The 18,995-nt window shown below is 56.9% G+C and overlaps 1 protein-coding gene across 1 annotated transcript in view; it reads left to right on the forward strand.

The window, feature by feature from the left end:
* Positions 1-11,419, forward strand: part of KLF13 (KLF transcription factor 13) — a gene marked incomplete at its 5' end in the record, with an annotated part of 38,444 nt that extends 27,025 nt beyond the window's left edge. The window contains one exon of the mRNA XM_080692842.1: positions 10,967-11,419. Within this exon, the coding sequence (XP_080548968.1) occupies positions 10,967-11,256 (290 nt within the window). The 3' untranslated portion in view covers positions 11,257-11,419. The remainder of the gene's footprint in view (positions 1-10,966) is intronic.
* Between the last annotated feature and the right edge of the window lie 7,576 nt (positions 11,420-18,995).

The raw sequence follows: 18,995 nt of genomic DNA on the forward strand, positions 1-18,995 counted from the left end.
GGCGTGCAGGTTCAGTGGAGGCACTCCCGGCTGTGAGCTGGGACTGGCCAGAGCATGTGGGGTGGGGTGGGGGTGCACACACACAGCTTTGTAAAGCAGCGTTCTTGAAAACTACGGGCATGCCACAAAGGACAGCTGTGCGTGAATCTCCCCTTCCCCAGTAACCCTTGCGTTTCCTTCCTGCCCTTGTAGCCGATTCCAGATGTGTTTCGTGCACGTGTTTGAGAGTGGGGCGCAGCGGCTCCGTGTGTTTGCTTTGCCATCCACTGATGGCTGCCCCAGCTCCCCGCCCTTCCTTGGCCTCAGCAGACCCAGGCAGCCTCTGGTCGAGTCCCCTGCAAAGCTGGTGGGGAAGGCTCACTCCAGCCCTGGCTTCTGGGGACCCGAGGAGGGCAAGGCTGAGTGTGAGCGTCCCTGGGGGCCTGTTAGTCCAGAACAGCAAAGGGCGTAGGAAATGGGGTGGAGGGCCAGACAGGATGTGAGGGGGAAGGGACCGCGCAGACAGGCCTGTGACTACTACTTGGCGCTGCGTCTCCTGAGGAGGGGGGGCCTCCTGCACAGAGTTCAGAAGCTGCTGGAGCACCTGTAGGTGGGGATGCCTGGTGCCAGGCAGCTGCTTCTCTGAAGTTGGTTCTTTGTTTTGTACTGGGGATTAGACCCAGGAACAGTCTACCTCTGACCTCTAGTCCCCCCAACACAGCTCTTTTTATTGCTTATTTTAAAACAGGGGCTTCCTATACTGTAGAGGCTGGCCTTGAACCCACGATCCTCCTGTCTCAGCACACTGCTAGTGACCGCAAGTGCGGAGGGCCAGTGGGCCTGGGCTCCTCCGGAGAGGCCCCAGGCGCCTTCCTGCTCCCCTGCCGGTCTGGGCAGGGCCCTGGCGCTTCTGTTCTAGAGACGGGCCGCTGTCTAGATTTTTTGTTTTATGTTTGCCTCAGCTCTCAGACATCAGAGGTCTTGGGTCCATGGACGGCAATGATTCTGATTGACTTGCTTTCGGAAATCAGCTCTGAACAGATGGTTTTGTTATCCCCTGCTGGACGCTTAGACTCACCTGGGGCAGGCCCAGGCCGTACGGGCCGCAGCCTCCCTGAGACTCCCTGGCTCCATGCTTGGCATGGGTGTCTATCCCCGGCCGTGCCTGGCTCCCTCTGCACCCTGTGCGTGGCCTCCCTCAGGGACACCAGCTGGCGGCCCTGCCCCTTGCAGGCCTGCCTGTGACACTGGGAATTGTCTAGCACTTCAGTGTGACAGGACCCGTGGAGGGGGAACCCGAGGCCGCTGCGTCGGTACTTCGGGGGTGAGGAGGGTGCCTCTCCTGTGGCCTGTGTCCACCAGATCGGCCTGGGACAGGAACTGCTCAGGATTCCCTGGCCACCCTCAGGGGAGCCTGGGAGGGGTCTTCTTTCAGAAGGCCAGCCCCTCCGGGTATGTGCTCTTCTGCATGGTAGATGGTCTCACACTGACCGTCCCGGCTCTCGGGGGTGGCAGGGCCAGGTGACCTGTGCCCATGGCTGTGGGCCTAGCCATCCTTGTCCTTGATCTTGCCTCCCCCGGGGCGGAGTGTCTGTACAGGGCTAGGTCCAAGTCCGGGCCTACCAGGCCCCCCAGGAGGCCCCCTGGGGGAGGCACAGGAAGAGGAAGTGGGGCACAGTGGTTGCCAAAGTCGGCCCCTCCCTCAGTTGCCCCAGAACAGGAAGAGAATCGTGCTCCACCCCCACCTGCCACCCCTCCCCAGAGGCCCCGGCCAGGGAGGTGTGGGTGGCCCCACCTTGGCAGAGGGCGCGTCCATGGCAAGGAGCCCTTGGACTTTTCTGCCCGTCTCTTGAGACCGCCTACATGGCCTCTGACGGCTGGTGCCACTGCAGAAGGCGCAGCCCAGCACAGCCTGGTGGGGAGTGGGAAGGGCAACCATCTCCACACTGCCGCACCTCCCCGTGCTCCTCGTCCCCAGAGGTGCGCAGCATCTGCTCTCACTCCTCCCCAGCTGGCTCCCCTGACCCGCACTTGGCCGTCTCCAAGCGGGGCTCTAGGGCACGGTCACAGGGTTATGAGGCGGTGCCCAAGGTGGGTTTTAGTGGCAGGACCGAGGCTCTCAGGACTCTGCAGGGGCCTCTCCTGTATAATTTCAACCCTGGACCTGCTGCTGCTGCTTTAGTCTTTGCTGAATTATTTGTCAGCCCTAGTCTTTTTAACTTTTACGTCTGATTTTTGCTAAATTGCTAGTCAAACTGTTTGTCAGGGAGCGCCCTCCAATAGCCTTCTGCTGGGTGAGCTCAGGGCTCCGGAGCTGGGTGGGGTACCACGCGTGCTTACCGTCCCAATTTGAAATCGGCGGCCCGTGACTCGCGTTTTCTAGTTCACTGTGGAGCTTTTGGTGTGTTTCACAATCCAGAAAGTTTTAAGTGGTTTCCCGGGGGAGATCTCACAGCCTTCCTTGGCCTGTGTCCCCCCCTCCCCCGTCCCGGGGCCCACCAGCCTGTCAGCACAGACAGGTGCTCCAGCGGCCGGCCATGCGCACTGTTTCTCTGCCCTTCCATTTGTGTGTCTGTCCTGCACCAGGTTTTCCTCACTCAGCAGTGCTACAGCTTGGAGAGTTTTCCTTCTCAGTTTATAAATAACTGCTAACTGGGGCCAGGCGTGGTGGCACACACTCGTAATCCCCAGGCTTGGGAGGCAGAGACAGGAGGATCGCGCAGGTTCGAAGCCAGCCTCAGCTACTTAGTGAGGCTCTCAGCAACTTATACCATTTCCAAATAAAATATATTCCACCCCCAGTAGCCCCCCCACACACACATACAAAAAAAACCCCGCCTAACTGGGGAATAAAATTGACCAAATTATGTTATATACATGTACAAATATGTAACAAAGACGTCCACTCCTGTATAGTTGTAATATACCAATAAAAATAAACCAAAAAAACGAACTCCCACTTTTTTAATAGTTTTTTTTTTTTAAGTACTGGGGATTGAACCCCAGAGGCCTTCTACCTCTAAGCTACACCCTCAGCCCTATTTTTTATTCTTTATTTTGAAACAGGGTCTCACTAAGTTGTGGAGGGTCTCACTAAGTAGCTGAGGCTGGCGACCCTCCTGTCTTGGCCTCCCAAGTTCTGGGATTGCAAGTGTGCGCCACCACGCCCGGCTTCATACTATTCTTTCTTTCCGTTGGGAGTTCCGTATTTCTTGAAACATGAGTGAGGAACATGAGTGGTTCTCAGGCTACAGGGAAGAAGCAGGCGCAGGTCCCACCTTTTGTAGGTGTTTGTGGACAGGTTACCAAAGGTGCAGCTGTAGAGTCAAAGGAAACACACCTTTGTAGCCTGGCTCCGTGTCGCCAAGGGGCTTGTTGCGAAGTGTACCGCCATCAGCCAAGTAGGAGGGCCTGCTTCCTGAGCCCTGCAGCCCCTTAGGCACAGAGCTGTGTTTCAGTGGGTCTCCTCTGCCTTTTCATTCCCTATGGGGAAGAGCGGTGTTTGGGGGCCATGGATTTCCTGTGTCAAGGCCTGTTTTGCTGTTTTGCCCTGGGGATGGCCGTTTTCACGAGCTTTTCCACCGTCAGAGGCAGCCTTTGCAGTGTGAACTGAGGATGGATTCCCTTGTTCCCAACTCATTGTTGGCCTTTGTTTACCATTACTTCGTCCATGAAATATTTCATACTTCTAGATAGTCAAGTTCATCAATCTTTTCTTTTATGGTTTTTGGACTTTGATTTATATCGAAACAACTCCTTGTAATAGAGAACAACTTTCATGTTTTCTTAAAATGTCTGTGGTTTCATTTTTTACATTTAAACCTTTGGCCAATTTGGAACTTCTCTTTCTTTATTTTTTAATTTTAACCAACATGTACAAATCCTATCTACATATAGGGCGCCGTGTGCCATTTTGATATCGTGTAGCGCTCACCCTGGTGTCATCAGTACCACAGACACTGCTTGGCGGTATTGAGGCCGCCCAGAGTTGGAGGGCTCCCTGTGTTCTGCGCGAGGTTCCTGCTGTCTCAGAGTCTAATTCCACCTCCAGCACCATGGCCTAGGTACTAGCTGCTACAACAATATGTCCAGCAACGTTCTTCATCGGCAGACCTTTTCTGGTTATTTGTTTACTCTTCCATATGAATTTTAGTACCAAGTTATCCTCATAGCCAAAGCAGCAACAAAGTCGCCCCCTTTAAAAATGACCGCTGCATGCCTTGTAGAAACGCAGAGCCACCCCAGGGTAAGGCCTTGGGGAGCTGTTCCAGGCCCCCCGGGCCTGCCTCCCACCTCCTGCACCCGAGAGCGCTTGCTCTGTGTGCGGTGGGTGGGTGATGGCGGTGCACTTCCATGGCAGCTGCAGGCCAGGGCTCCCCTGGGCAGGGCCGGGCCCAGCTGCTTCTGCTGCCCCCTTTCCCCACCCCACCCACCCCACCTCCGGCCCGGGGATGGCGTCTCTCTGAGCATTGCTTGGCAGCAAATGGGCCTTGAAGTTTGCCCGCACGGCCTCCATGGTGGCCGAGAACCAGGCAAGTGGAGGAGCCCAGGCCAGCAAAGCGAGGCGCGGGGCCACCCTGCAGCACCTCTCCTGACCGCCCCTGTTCAGTGGTGGCACAGGCCTCCGGCCGGGAAGACAAGTCGGCTCCGCACTGCTCCTGTGGCTTTGTAAAGCGCAGGCCTTCCTTCCCAGGGATGGGCCAAGCTGCCAAATGGCCTCAGGAATCAGACCCTCCTCTTCTCCCACAAGCCTCAGCACCCCGGGACAGGCCTTTCTGGAACCCAGAGTCTGCGTGCCTGGGTTTCCTTGGCGGCTGGCAGTCCCCGTGTTGGGCCCTCTGCAGAGCTAGGCCAGCCCGGCCTCCCCAGAGGGCAGCTCATGGTGGGCTTGACACTGGGGGCTGGACATGGCGCCAAGCCAGCACCAGGCCGGGCCGACTGCTGAGAAATGGGGCCCCCGGAGGGCTGTTCCTCTGGAGGCCGCCCCACACCCCCTCTGGCTGTCCTGCCTGCCCCAGCACACACACTAGATTGTACCCGCCGAGGTCTGCATTTGTGATCCTGGGGCTCCCCATGAAACTGACAGGTCCTTCTGCCCTTCTGGAGGCCCCTGGTCAAGGGACCCCTGCCGCCTCCCCTTCTCAGAGAGGAGGGGGCTCAATCAGAGTCCGTCCCCCAGCCTGCCCTTAGCCCAAGTCTGAGACCATGCGGGAGGGCTGTGCCACAGAGGCCCTGAGTGCTGGCCCTGGGAGACAGAGAACTTGTACCAATATTGGGAAGAGGCTTCAAAACGTATTAATGTCCCAGTGTAACAGAAATGACCACCCAGACAGCTGCAGAGGGTAAGGCAGGAGTGGCCAGGCTGTACTAGAACCTTGCAGCTGGCGGGCGCTCAGGGCCGCGGGTGCAGAGCAGCTAGGCAGGAGCTGAGCTGCACCCACTGTTGCCCAGGGAAGGGTGGGCACCGTTGTCTGGGCGGGAGCCCCTGTGCTCCTGCTCCAGGCCAGCCTCTCCTAGGGAACACGCCGTTCCGCCCGGCCTGCGGCTTGGGCCAGAGGAGCGTGTGGGACGTTGTGTTCCCTGTTAAGATGAGGCAATCGCTCTCTCTGCGCTGCTCGGCCCCTGGCAGCCTCGCGGCGGCGCCAGGGAACATTTATGTAACCTCCGCCCAGGGCCAAGCGCCCGCCCCACGCCCCCGTCCCCTCTGGCCCCAAGCCGCCTGCCGCCCCGCCCCGCCCCGCCCTGCGTGTGCCCCTGCCCAGCTGCCCTCACGCACCTGAAGCCCTCCGGTTCCGCAGACCCCGCCCCCAGCACACCCAGTGCCCCCAGGGCCGGCCCCAGCCCCCCTTGATAAGGCCTACGCCTCCTGCCCTGACACCACCCCTGCGCGGCAGAGCGCCGTCCCCGCCCTCCCAGCTTCCCAGGACCTGACAGGCTGCTGGAGGGCCAGCTCCTTTTGGCCCGCCTCGGAGCTCTGCCCTACCTGCCCCCCACCCCTTACATGCCAGGGAAGGCGGACACTCACTCACCCCGCAGGCCCCACCGCACCCTCCGGCCTGCTCCTGGCTCAGTCACGCCACCCTGAGGCCGGCCCCAGAACAGCCGGTTTTCAAAGTAGGCCGGAGCGTGCCGCCCCAGACACTGTGGGGCTAGGGGAGCCGGCTGGCCTCCAAGGGGTGCGTTATTTGCACTTCCCTCTCGGAGAGTACAATGCGCTGTCCCAGCTGCTATGCAAGGTATGGTGACCTCATCCCTGGACAGCTACTGGAATGTGTGTTTGGGTTAAAGACTTCCCCCCATTTCTGAAACATAGCCCACATAAGCAGAAGCTCCTAGGTCCCTGCTGAAAGTGCCCTGGTGTACCGCTTCCCGCGGTCTCCATTCTCACAGCTGCTCCTTGCTAGCCGCCCGGGTACCACTTACAGGTCACAACTCAGGGGCCACCTGGCCATACCTGGAGCCAGCTGTCCCTTGCTAGTGTGAGTCGAAGGGTCTGTGTGGGAACCATTGTCTTGGCCGGCGCCTCTCCTGGAACAGGCCGAGGGAGGACTAGACAGCGGGATGGGGAGGGCCATGCGTCTAGGTGTGGGCCAGACACTGAGCATGTGCTCGGCAAAGTTGCCGGGTACTGATGGCTGAGCGACCAAGCGCCCCTCCCCCTCAGCCCGCCCACTGAAAGGCACCTGCAGCGATGCCTGCCCCATCTGCTTCCCAGGGTGCCAGGCAGAAGGAAGCTGAACAGAGCAGAGCCCAGCGAGAGCCCTGAGCTGTCAGGAAGCAGAGTGACTCTGCCGCCCAGCCCAGATCTGACGGGCAGTGGTGGGAACGCCGAGAGCGCATGTGTCAGGAGTGGACATTTGATCATGCCGGGCAGCACACTCCTCTCTGTTGCTGCTGCCTTAACACCCCAGCACACACTGGGTGGCTTAAAAACAACACACCCCAGGCGTGGTGGCACACGCTTGTCATCCCAGCATTCGGGAGGCTGGGACAGGAGGATCGTGGTTCATGGACAGCCTCAGCTACTTAGTGAGGCCCTGTTTCAAAATAAAGAATAAAAAAGAAAACAGGGCAGGGGGTGTAGCTCAAAGGTAGAATGCCCCTGGGTTCCATCCCCAGTACCACAAAAAATTAATTAACTTTTTAAAATTACCCTCATACCGTCACAAGCCAGGTGTCCAAAGTCAAGATGCTGCAGACTTTGTCGGCTTGCCCTGCTTCCTCCATCCTCACAGGACCTTCTCTTCACTCCCTCCCCTCCCCTTCTCTGGACACTTGGAATCCCGCACCTCAACATCCTCGCCTTAATTACATCTGCAGACACCCCTTTTCCAAACAAGGCCACATTCTGGGTTGTGGGGCTGGGACGTGGAATATCTTGGCCCCACTGCAGGCAGGTGCGGGTGGGAGGCCGGGCCATCGTACGAGGTGGAGGCGGCGTCTGACCGGCGTGTCTCACGCAGGACTGTGCTGCCCGACCTCTCCAGGCTCTCTGTGACCAGTGAGCTTGGTGGGTCTCCAAGAGCAGAAGTAGTGGGCAGTGCTTTTCAAATTCTCTTGTTGACAATGTTATTTTTCCTGAAGCCCAATTAGTTTATTCAATATTGACATTTCTTTGAATGTGGTTTAGGAAGTGTTGGGCTAGATATTTAAAAATTATCTCTAAACATTTATTTGTATTGTTATTAAAGGAGTAAATGCACTTTTTTTTTTTTTTTTTTTTTGGTGGTACTGGGGTTTCTGGAAGCCTTTCTACCTCCGGGCTGCACTCCCAGACCTATTTTTATATTTTTATTTGGAAACAGGGTCTCTTAAGCCAGCGAGGCTGGCTCTGAACCAGCCCGATCCTCCTGTCTCCGCCTCCCAAGCACAGGGATTACAAGCCAAGCCTGCGCCACCACGCCCAGCATGCACATGCTTTTTTAAAAAGACTTATGACAGCTGGGTGTGGTGGTGCACGCTTGTAATCCCTGTGCTTGGGAGGCGGAGACAGGAGGATCCCGGTTCGCAGCCAGCCTCAGCTACTTAGGCCCTTTCCGACTCAGTGAGACCCTGTTTCAAAATAAAGAATAAAAAAGAAAAAAAATGGCGCTGGCCGGGAGTGGTGGCGCACGCTCGTAATTCCCGCGCTTGGGAGGCAGAGACAGGAGGATGGCGCAGGTTCGAAGCCAGTCGCGTGCGCTGGCTTAGGAGACCCTGTTTCCAAATAAAAATGTAAAAATAGGTCTGGGAGCCGGGCGTGGTGGCGCATGCTTGTAATCCCTGCGCTTGGGAGGCGGAGACAGGGGGATCGCGCAGGTTCGAAGCCAGCCGCGCGCGCTGGCTTAGGAGACCCTGTTTCTAAATAAAAATATAAAATAGGTCTGGGAGTGTAGCCCGGAGGTAGAAGGGCTTCCAGGAACCCCAGTACCACCAAAAAATAAAAAATAAAAATAAATAAAAATAAATAGGTCTGGGAGTGTAGCCTGGAAGTAGAAGGGCTTCCAGGAACCCCAGTACCACCAAAAAAAAAATGGCGCTGGGGGTGTAGCTCGGAGGTAGAATGCACCTGGGCTCCATCCCCAGCACTACAACAAATACGTAAATAAAAAAAAAAATAAATAAATAAATAAATAAATGGCTTACGACACAGAAAAGCTTACAACCCAAAGCATCTCTCCCGTCCAGCTTCGCTCCCCAAAGACCAGCACTCTTTGATTTTAGTTGTCATGACTATAAATTAAGTCATTATGTGATTTTATTGTTATTTCTTAATTTACCAAATCTGGTCTGTTATCTCCCACCTGGAAACGTAAAGATCTGCCTTACTCCTAGCTCCATCCCTCCCTCCTCCCAAATTGATCAATGTATTAATTTTTTAAATTGTACTCTATGGGCTGCCCACGTAACTCACGCTGCTTCTCAGTTATTTCTGATGACTGTACACTGTATACCTTCCCACCTTTCCCTGAAATCCACATTCTCTGCTGGGAAGTCAGTCCTGTGAGCTCTTGAGATCGATTCTGAGCCCTGACAGCGAACGCTAAGGCTCGCGTGAGCATGACTTTATAAAGTTGCATCTTCTGGGGCCTATGCTGGGATTACATTTCCTTCTGCCGCCTCATAGGGTTGTTTGTGACGGATAATTAATACACAAAAAGCCCCGAACACCGGGCTGGGCCCAGACCTCTTTGCGGCACATAATCTTGGTTCTAATTTGGACCAGTCTCCCTGTGTGCCTTCTGTTTTTCCTGGAGTTTTTAATTGCCTGGTCTTTATTTTCTTAAACAAAGGCTAGCAATGTGCCTTCCCTATGTCTTGAAGTTCATCCAGTCTCATGAACACACATAACCTTTGATGAGACACCCGGCACACTTTCTTCCTGGAATCACGCCCCCCAGGCCTCGTGAGCCCGGGTCAGGCCTCTGCCTCGCTCCCCACCGCGGTGCCCTTCACGGGCACCGTGCCCTAGCTCCTGTCTTCTTTCGTCTTCGCTGGAGGTGGATGTAGACGTGGAAGTTCCCGTTTCTCTGCTTTCTAGCACCGACTGACCGATTTAGGAGAAGCCTCTGCCTGCCCCAGCCTCGTCTCCTCGTGGAAACCTGGCGTTTGCCTATCCCTTTCCTCTCTCATTCGGGGACTGCCTCTTTTCACTGTGCTCAGAAATCCTTGCGTCAGGGGTCACCTTTCCTCTCCTTGCCCACCTCATTGCCAGACCTTCCCAGGATCTCATCTCCTCCTCTTCTTGCCCCTCCCCCTTCGCCCACTCCTCCCCTTCTCCTCTTCCTCCCCCCCTCCCCTTCCTTCCCCTTCTCCCTCTCTCCTGTAACAAATACTTTCATTATCCCTCCTGCTAGCTAGATGTGGAACCTCCTGGACTGACCCCTGTGACCTGCAACTTTTAGCCCCTCTTGTCTGTCAGATAGATTTGCTTGGTGGTTAAGGCATTTCCTCAGACTCCTCCCCTAAAAATGGGAATTAATAAGGAGAGGAGATAGAGCCGCCCGTGACTGGCTTCAGGAGGAGCACCGCAGCATTCACGTAGATTCTAGAACTGTCTTTGCGGTTCTGTTTTCTTGGCTATTTCCTTGGAAATATTCCCGGCTTTTTTATGGGGTTTTTGTTTGCACAATGGTAGTTTCAGTTCCTAAGTGCTATATTTTTTGTCCTTCAGACCCCCCTTTAATGTTACGCTGTTTGCTTTATGCATCAAACTGCGTCTCGGGTCCCACCGAGAATGCCAGTTCGGCGTTGGGGGTCCCGCCGTGCGTCCTCGGGGCTGGCGCTTCGGTGGCTCTTTCCCCACGTGCTGATCATCCTCGGCGGTGCGGCCATCCTTGAGTGCGTCTGTCTCAGGTGGCGGGTGGGTGGACTCCTCTGCTGGGCCTAGGTGGGCCGGCTTCAAGGACTGGCGTCTGCCTTAGGACCTACTCGGGGGGAGTAGGAAGGGTGGCGAGGCGGCACCCAGTGCTGGACGGCTGCACTCTGGGTGCCAGAGCCCCGTGGTTCTCCCGACAGATGACGCCATTTTCTGCGGTTCCTTTTCCCTGGGTAAATACAGAGGGAGCGGACTTGACTTGCTTTCCTCCCTTCCCGGCTGCACCTTGGGTGCCTCCTGCCCACCGCGCCTGCCTGCGCAGACCTCCACAGGGCACCCTCAGTTGCTCACATTAAAGAAGGACCTCTGGGGCCCTGGAAAATGCCCATCCTGACCCCTGTGCTCCAGACAGGAGGGGCGGAGGTGGAGGCGGGCATGGGGGGGCCGCGGCATGCCCGGGGCTGGGGACGGCTGGCCTGTACCCTGCTGAATGGCATGCTTTGCCAGGTGCTGCCGGGACTGGGTTCCGACCATCCCCACCCGTGTGCCCGCCATGTGCCTCAGTGGCCGGGGTGGACCTGTCATGGGGTGGTGGAGGTAGGGCATGGGGGTCTTGGGAGGTGGGTGCGGGGCAGGGACAGGTGCCTCTGCTAGGGAGCCCAGACTGACCTCCACCCCTGTCGCCCGCAGGTGAGAGGCCCTTCGCCTGCAGCTGGCAGGACTGCAACAAGAAGTTTGCGCGCTCGGACGAGCTAGCGCGGCACTACCGCACACACACGGGCGAGAAGAAGTTCAGCTGCCCCATCTGCGAGAAGCGCTTCATGCGCAGCGACCACCTGACGAAGCACGCGCGCCGCCATGCCAACTTCCACCCTGGCATGCTGCAGCGGCGCAGCGGGGGCTCGCGGACCGGCTCGCTCAGCGACTACAGCCGCTCCGATGCCAGCAGCCCCACCATCAGCCCGGCCAGCTCGCCCTGAGGCCGGCAGCGAGCTCGCCCTCCTGCAGCCCTGCCCCTTCCTTTTGTAATAAGAAAGCAGAGCGCGAACTTGACGCAAAGTCCATGGGAAAAAAAACACTTTTCTTCACCTCAGGTGTCAAAATCAATTTGTAAAAAACAAAAAAACAAAAGAAAAAATTTTCCAAAACCACCACCCACAAATTGCACAATGGAGATGCCCACGAAGTTGAGATTCAGCGGTGTTGAACCCCTTTCTCAGGGATGGACGCGGTCCACGAGGTCAGCGCGGGCACCCCTTCCTGCCGCCTTACTCTGTACATAGATTTGCAGCCTGGAGCTTTCTGTGAGGTTGGGACACACCGGGCTGGGGCAGGCCACGCTCAGTGCTCTGCTGTGAGTCTGTCTGTACCCTGCTGGGAGCAGCCATGGTCACTGAAAGTTGTGCCTCCCCTGCAGGTCCCCAAGCAGCCAGGCCTGTGTCCCCTCTTCCTGCTGAGGATGAGATGGAGGGACAGGACGCTTGCTCAGGGGCACCTTAAGCCATGCTGTCAAAGGAGCACTCCCGCCAGAGGACTCCAGAGGAATCTGCCCTCCCTGGGTGACTGGCCCTGCCTGCCCCGGGTGCTGCCCCAGGCCACTGCACTGCCAGATCCAGCGGAGACAGGGCCCGCCGCACAGACCCATGGGGCTCTTCACTTTGACACCATGTTCCCCACTGGAAAAGTGCCGAGGAATTCTGGTCCAGAAGGAATGCAGCAGAAAGCGCAGCCGGTGCACCCAGTTCCCCGCTCCGCGCGCCTTGCCACCCTGGAGACCCCATGGTTTGAAGCCCTGGGCCAGGCTGAGGTGCAGCCTCCTCGGGCAGAGGGCCTGTTCCAGGCCGTGTGTGCCATCTGCGGGCAGGAGACCAGATATCCTGACTTGGAACCTTCCCTGAATGGCGCACCAGACCTTACGGAGCTGCTGTCAGAGAATGTGCGTCCTTTCCTCCAGGGAACACCAGGCGGAGAGTTGGGGGCAACAGTTTTCTGGGACCCTGTTCGTCCCTGGTGCAGACTCCTTGGAGAACCTGCAGTCTCCCTTTGACCAGGAGCTCCTCCCTTCCCCCCCTTCAGCCCCCGGAGTCCTGGCAGCCCTCTTGCCACGCCCCCGGCCTTCTGATGGGGAGGAGGAGCCACAGCCAGGCCCTTTCTCCAGAGCCCAGCCCTGCAAGCTCCCAACTCCTGCAAGCCCCCCAGCAGGCGCTGGAGGCTCGTCCCTCATCCCTCAAGAGGCCAGCGCCCAGCCTTTCCTTTCTCCTGAGAGTTGGGGCCAGTAAAACAAGGCTCCAGGACAAAGCGTATGTGCGTCTGTGTGTGTGCGTGCGTGTATGTGTGCGTGTGTTGGGGGTGGGTGAACTCGGGTGTAGGTGTATTGCAGAGACCTCTCGTTTTGACGAGGAGGAACAGCCCTTGGACTCGGAGGGCCCTGGATGGGCTTCCTGGCCCAGAGTGCCTTGGTTGTAGCCGTTCCGCACACTCCGCCACGTGCGGCATGGGGTGCCGCGGTAGACGGGCGCCCTCGGCAGCCACGTGCAGGTGGCCGCTGCTTTTCTACCGCCCGTTGGCTGGCAGTGCGAATGGCTTGTGGTGGCTTCTGCATGGCACAGTGGCCTGCGGTGGGCCCTAGCCTCGGGCAGGGCTGTCCAGTGGAATGCAGATGTAGCCACCAGCTGCGCGTGGGCCCTGACAGCCCAGCTCGGCTCGCGGGGGGTCTGGAAGAGTGGGGTATGTGGGGGGACCTTGATCCTAGAGAGCCCTGGGTGCTTAGGGTGTGGTGGTCTTCGTGCCCAGTTCCAAAGTGAGGGCCCTCCCAAAGTTGTTTCTGTGTGAGGCAGAGAAAGTTACACTCTGGCCACATTTCATGTCTCAGGAATTCACATTCCAGGTTCAGGAATTTTATTCCAAAGTCCTTTGGTGCACCCACTGCACGGCTCCCAAGGCAGGGAGCGGGGGCGGCCGGCTCCCAGCCCTGTCCACTCCAGAGCCAGGTGTCCTCTTGTGATCTGCCCACAGCATCACAGGAGGAGGTTCACCTCCACACTTGTCTACACGGGAAGGCTAAAGGACTTCAAACCCAGGCATCTTGGAATAAAAGAAAGAGCTGGTTTGTTTTAGAGTGGGGTGGGGGAGGGGGAGGGAAGTGGGCGTAGGCTGTTTCCAAAGAGAGCACTTAACTTAATTTTCCCTCTAAATGACCCAGGGCTGTTCCGTCTGATAGATGGAAGGGTAACATTGCCTTAAAACAGAAATATGCAGGCTTTGGGTATTTTTGGCAAACGAGCGTGTCTTGCTCCCAAAGCGGTTCTGGCAGGGTGTGCTCCTTCAGCCAGGGCCAGCCTGGGACCTGGGGCAGGTGCGGAAGGGCTGGGCACCTGGCTGGGCCCCACTGCATCACCTGGGCTCACATTCATCTCATTGGTGGGCGGGGGGATCCATGCATCTCAGGCTCAGCCCGCGGGGTTCTCATTAGCAAGCTCCCATCTCATTGCGAAACGAGGGATGCCTTCTAAGACACAGGTGTCTTCCCAGCCTGGGTCTGTTTCAGGGTCTTTGATTTGTGAGGTTTACGGCCATGCCCGCTGGTGTCAGCGGGACTGAGGAACCCATAGGGTTCCTGGAACGATAGTGAACAATCCAGCCTTTACTTGGGGCGGACTTCAAGTCCAGCAGGCCACGAAGGTGGGGCTCTCAGAAGGAAGCAGGCCTGAGGGAAGGGGCCAGTTGCCCCACAGGAAGGTCTGGAAGTGACTGAACGCAGCCCTCGGGGAGCTCAGCTCGCCCCACCCAACGCCCCTCTGCATCAGCCATATGAGGGCCTTGTCAGCTCCTCAAATGCCTCCTGAATCTCACAGCCATACAGACAAGCAGCTGGCAGCTGTTTCCACAAAGGGCCGGGGTCCTCTCCTGATGGTGCCACGTGGGGACCAGCAGAGAGGCTCTGGAAGGAGGTTCCTCTGCATCCCACCCGGGCACTGGTGCACGGGATCTCCACCCACCCTTCACTTTATTTTTGAGGCCGTGCAGCGGGGCAGGGGCAGGATTGGCCAGGGCGTAGCGCCAGGTGCAGATGTGCGCAGCTGGCCACCTCGGAGCCGTGAGGGTGATTCAGAGGTGGGGGCATGGGGGCAGAGGCTGGCGGTCTGCTGTGCCCCACATGATGGGCAGAACCCCGTCTCCCTCCAGGACTCTGCCCCAGGCCTGGTGCATCCAGAAGACCCGGCCTCTTTCTTGCCAGAAGCAGGTGCTTCAACGGAGCGCACAGGGTCCTCGCACTTCCTAGGGCACCGTCCAGGGTCTCCACCGGGCGGGCAGGGAGGCCATCGACAGGAACTTGGCCCCCGCTGCGTGCTGTGGCTTTGCGCAAAAGGCTGCGTGAGCATTCTGACTTCTGAGAGGTGTCCCTGCTTGTTTTTTTTTTTTTTTCTTCTTTTCCAAACTCATTTTTAAAAAGTCAGTCAAAACCAGGTCTGGAAAGTTTAAAGGGCTTGATGTGCTGGTCACGTTTTGACCAGTCAGAAATGCCTTGTAGGTCACCACATCTCTTCACTGCCCAGAGTCCCCATCGGTCATCCCGGATGGCCATATCTTCCCAAGCCCAGACCCAGAGGTGGGCTGACGGGCTTTGGAAGCAGGGTGGCCCTGGAAGAGCCGGGTCCTGGGACTCGGTTTCCTGATTACCTAGGCTCCGAAAAGGTCATCCTGGACACATTCCAGAGAGTTTTGTACCAGAATTGGGAAGCACAGCCCAGCTTACTACTGATAATGCGGGGGGGGGGGGGGGGCATTGAGGAAGAGGCCCTGCTGCCTGCACCTCTCCTCACAGAAGAGTGGGCAGGGGCCAGAGCCCACGGCCTGGAGGGAAGGGGTCCCTGTGGCCCCTCCTGAGCTATGGGGACTGCAGCCAGCTGGCCCGCCTCTCCCCTTCTCACAAAGCTTTAAAACTGTACTACTTTTATTTAAAGGCAAACAGGATGGGAGAGTAGTGGCTTCCTCTGCCCTGCGTCACACATTCCGGGGGTGGGTGGGGGTGGGGACAGGAAGGCGCGGTGCGCACCTTCTTTCTCGTTATCTTCCTAGCAGACCCCTTGTCAGCTTCTCGCACACACTTGGAAACACTGTGAGCTGAAGGCCTGTGAGGAGGCCAAGGGTGGTGGAGTCCAGTCACCCTCCCGCCCAGCAGGGAGCCTGTGGCTGGAGGATCCCTCCCCCAGGGGCCTCTTCCTGGGGGTCTAGCCCAGTGTGCAGGGCTCTGGGTGCAAGAGCCAGGAACCTGTAACCAGCCTCCCCTGACGAGGCCCACCTCCACGCCGGCCCCCACCTGAGCTCGTGGCTCTTTGGTGACCAGGAATTGCTTGTGTGGTTTCATCTGGTCCACCCAGGCGACCCCATCCAGTCCAAAACCATTGATGGCGCTTCTCTGGAATCATTTGCCAAAACCCCCAGGCAGAATCCAAAGGTCCAAGAGCATTTCCACCGAGCTCACATTTTCCTTTTCTGTAGCAGCTCTTGTGTGCGTGTGTGTTTTAAGCCAGTTCCCACCGTGCTTCCGAAGGCCACAGTTCACCTTTCTGGATCACTACAGTGGAGTATTACAGTTGTACAGTTCCCAGTCTGGCCTTGGCTTGCTCGGATTAAACTTTGTATGTATTTTGTAAGGCATAGAGTCTATATTGTAATGATGTCCTATGCAAAAAGAAAAAAATTAACGAAATTGTAAATTTTATTGTTTTAACATGTATGCATGTTTAGTGACGTTTACATTTTGAAATAAAATTTATGATTCATTATTTTATTTGCCGGTGCTGTTTGCTTTGAAGGGTGTGTCTGCAGAGGCCACCAGAGGGGAAGGAGGCTGGAGTGGACTTAAACTCCAGTCCTGGGGATTGGCTGGGGGAGCCACGCACTGGCACGGAACGTGCTCACCCTGGAAGGCAGGCTTGCCGATGAGCTCTGTAGGGTAGGTTCTCGGTGCCCGTCCTCTCCCGCCTTCCGGGGATGATTGATCACCACTCTTCACATTCAGGTCCCCCAGAAGAGCCTACTGCTTTTCATTTACCTGAGAGAATACACTTAGGAAAGGCGTGTGGCTTCAGAGAATTCAGTGCGTGGCCCTGTTGCTTTTAGGTCTGTGCTGAGGCCTCCCTCAGGTCACTGAGACTGACAGTGTGTGGTGGATCAAGGCTGTTCACCTCAAGGCCAAGAGGTGAAGAGAGAAAGTCCCACTACCCCCCCAGGGCACACATGACCTAACCACCTCCCGCTAAGCCCCGCCTCTTAAAGGCACCACCGCCCCGCAGCACCACTCTGGGGAGTGAGGCTTTTCCCCATGGACCTTTGAGGTTCACCTAAAATCCAAATGCCAGTGTCCTCCAAAACATCTGTGTTTCCTCTCCTAGCCACATCTCAAGCCCAAATTCCTGCTCCCCTCAACTGTTTGCCCAGTCTAGGAAATCTGTTTCTAACTGTTGAGGTTCCAGCAGTGGACCCTGAGCTGGTTCCTAAGCGTACCGCCCCAGGAAAGGCCATGGCTGGTACGGCGGGGGTGGGGGTCGCCGGCCACTGCCAGAGGCAGGTAGGTGTTGGTAGCTAGCTAGCAGGGCGCGGTGGGTGACTGGGTCTGGCCCTTGGCCTGTGCCACTGCAGCCTGTGGGAGGAAGGTCCAGGTGGTGCTGCGGCCAGCCTTCAGGCAGGTGTAGACCCAGGACTGCGTCTGCACCACACGCTCATCTTACACTAACATCCGTTTGCATGAAAACCCAAAGACTAGAAATACTAATAACACAGGAAGCTGCTGCAGTTGATCAAAGTGGGTTTTCCTGAAGCCACTTGGATGTCAGCCAGCATCCCCTGGTAGACTTGTGGCCTGGGTACCTGAGACCACTGGGAAGAGATGGGAAACCAGCTCACCCAGGCGCGTACTGAACAGCCACAGTCAACAAGGCACTGTTTGTCTGTCTGTTTGTTTTGCAGTACTGGGGTATGAACCCAGGGGGATTCTACTTTGAAACTCCACCCCAACCCGATTTTTTATTCTTTATTTGGAAACAGGTCTCACTAAATTGCAGAGGACCTCACAAGTTGCTGATGCTGGCCATGAACCTGTGGTCCTCCTGTCTCCGCCTCCCATGTACTGGGATGACAAGCGTGTGCCCCTACGCCCAGCTCACAGGCACTGTTTTGAAGCAAAGTCTCATTGCTGTGAAGACAAGAGGTCGCGGTTCTCCCCGGAGACTGCTCTTCTGCCTTCTGAGACAGTTCTTTCTTGCTCAGGAACTCCCCAGACAGCGGCAAGGGCAGGACTGCTCTGCTTCCATATATAAATAGTGGCTGCAGATCCGGGCATGGTGGCACACACTTAAGTAAATAAATAAATATTTTTTAAAAAGGAAAGGCTACTATCAGGGAGCCAAGAGCTCGCCAGTACTGCCCCAGCTCCGCGGACTGAAGGTAAGCTTCCCACCCGCGATCTCACACATCGAACCCGATCCCCAAAGGGGTGCATCAGGGGGCAGGGTCTCTGGGAGCTAATGAGGTCAGAGGGCAGATTCTAAATTTCAGGAATGGGATTTGCGCCCTCATGGGAAAGGTCGGGGGAGAAGATTCCCCTGTGACCACAGGAGGGCACATGAGGAGGTGGGTCTCTGCACCCCAGGAGGCAGGTTCCCGCCAGGCACCAGTCCTGCCCGCACCTTGATTGTGGACTCCCTGCCTCCTGGACTCCAGAGGAAGCAGCGACTGGTAGTTTGTTTTAGCAGCCTGAGCTGACTAATAAATTGTGCGCTCAAAATAGGACATCATGCGGAAGGGTAGCCCAGGGTCTCCTGACTGGCTTAGAGGGCCTGAGGGCTTTCAGTGGTGCCTGCGACACTCCATTTATTTAGGATTTGCAGAGTGGGGTGGTGGGAGCACCACCCCACTCTTGTATTTTTTGCATCCTCTGCACTGGCCCCAGATGTGAAACCTCTGACAGCTTCATGTTGCCCAAGGCTGGGCGCCTGCCGGTCACCTGTGCTCATCCAGTCTGGCTGTGCAGGCAGATGTGTGCACACACAGCTGCGGCTGGGCTGCACCCGGCTGCTCCCTGCCGGGCACAGCTCTGCTCCAAGTAGGGGTGCTGGCTGCCAGGGAGTCTGGCACCCGGATCACAGCGTTAGCTTGGACACAAGCCATTCAACAACATGAAATAAAAATAGGGCTGCTCTGGCTGCAGCTAGAGAGAAGGGGCTAAGCTTGCCGGGGAGCCTCTGCAGCTAGAGCGGGTTTCAGTGGTTTGAGACTGGGAAAGGAGGCACCTGAGTGCAGGAGGGACCTGGCCTGGTACCCGCAGGGACGCATGCGCCGTGCAGGGTCACTGTTCTCCGGAGCCAGCACTGTGCCCTTGGGTAAGCTCTGGAAACTCTTTTCTTTCTGTGTACAATAGGGTAAAGAGCCAAGGCTGGGTCTACATTTGATGACGATCATAAAGCTGAGAAGAACTGGGGAACACGCTTTATTTGCATGGCACTGGGGACTGAACCCAGGTGCATTCTACCTCTGAGCCACACCCTCGACCCTGTTTTACTTGCTTTTTTTTTTTTTTTTTGTGGTACTGGGGATGGAACCCAGGGGCCTTCTACCTCTGGGCTACACTCCCAGACCTATTTTGTATTTTTTTATTTGGAAACAGGGTCTCTTAAGCCAGCGCGGCTGGCTTTGGACCTGCGCGATCCTCCTGTCT

The sequence above is a fragment of the Muscardinus avellanarius genome (assembly GCF_963383645.1).
Source record: "Muscardinus avellanarius genome assembly, chromosome: 3".
Classification (NCBI taxonomy): Eukaryota; Metazoa; Chordata; class Mammalia; order Rodentia; family Gliridae; genus Muscardinus; species Muscardinus avellanarius.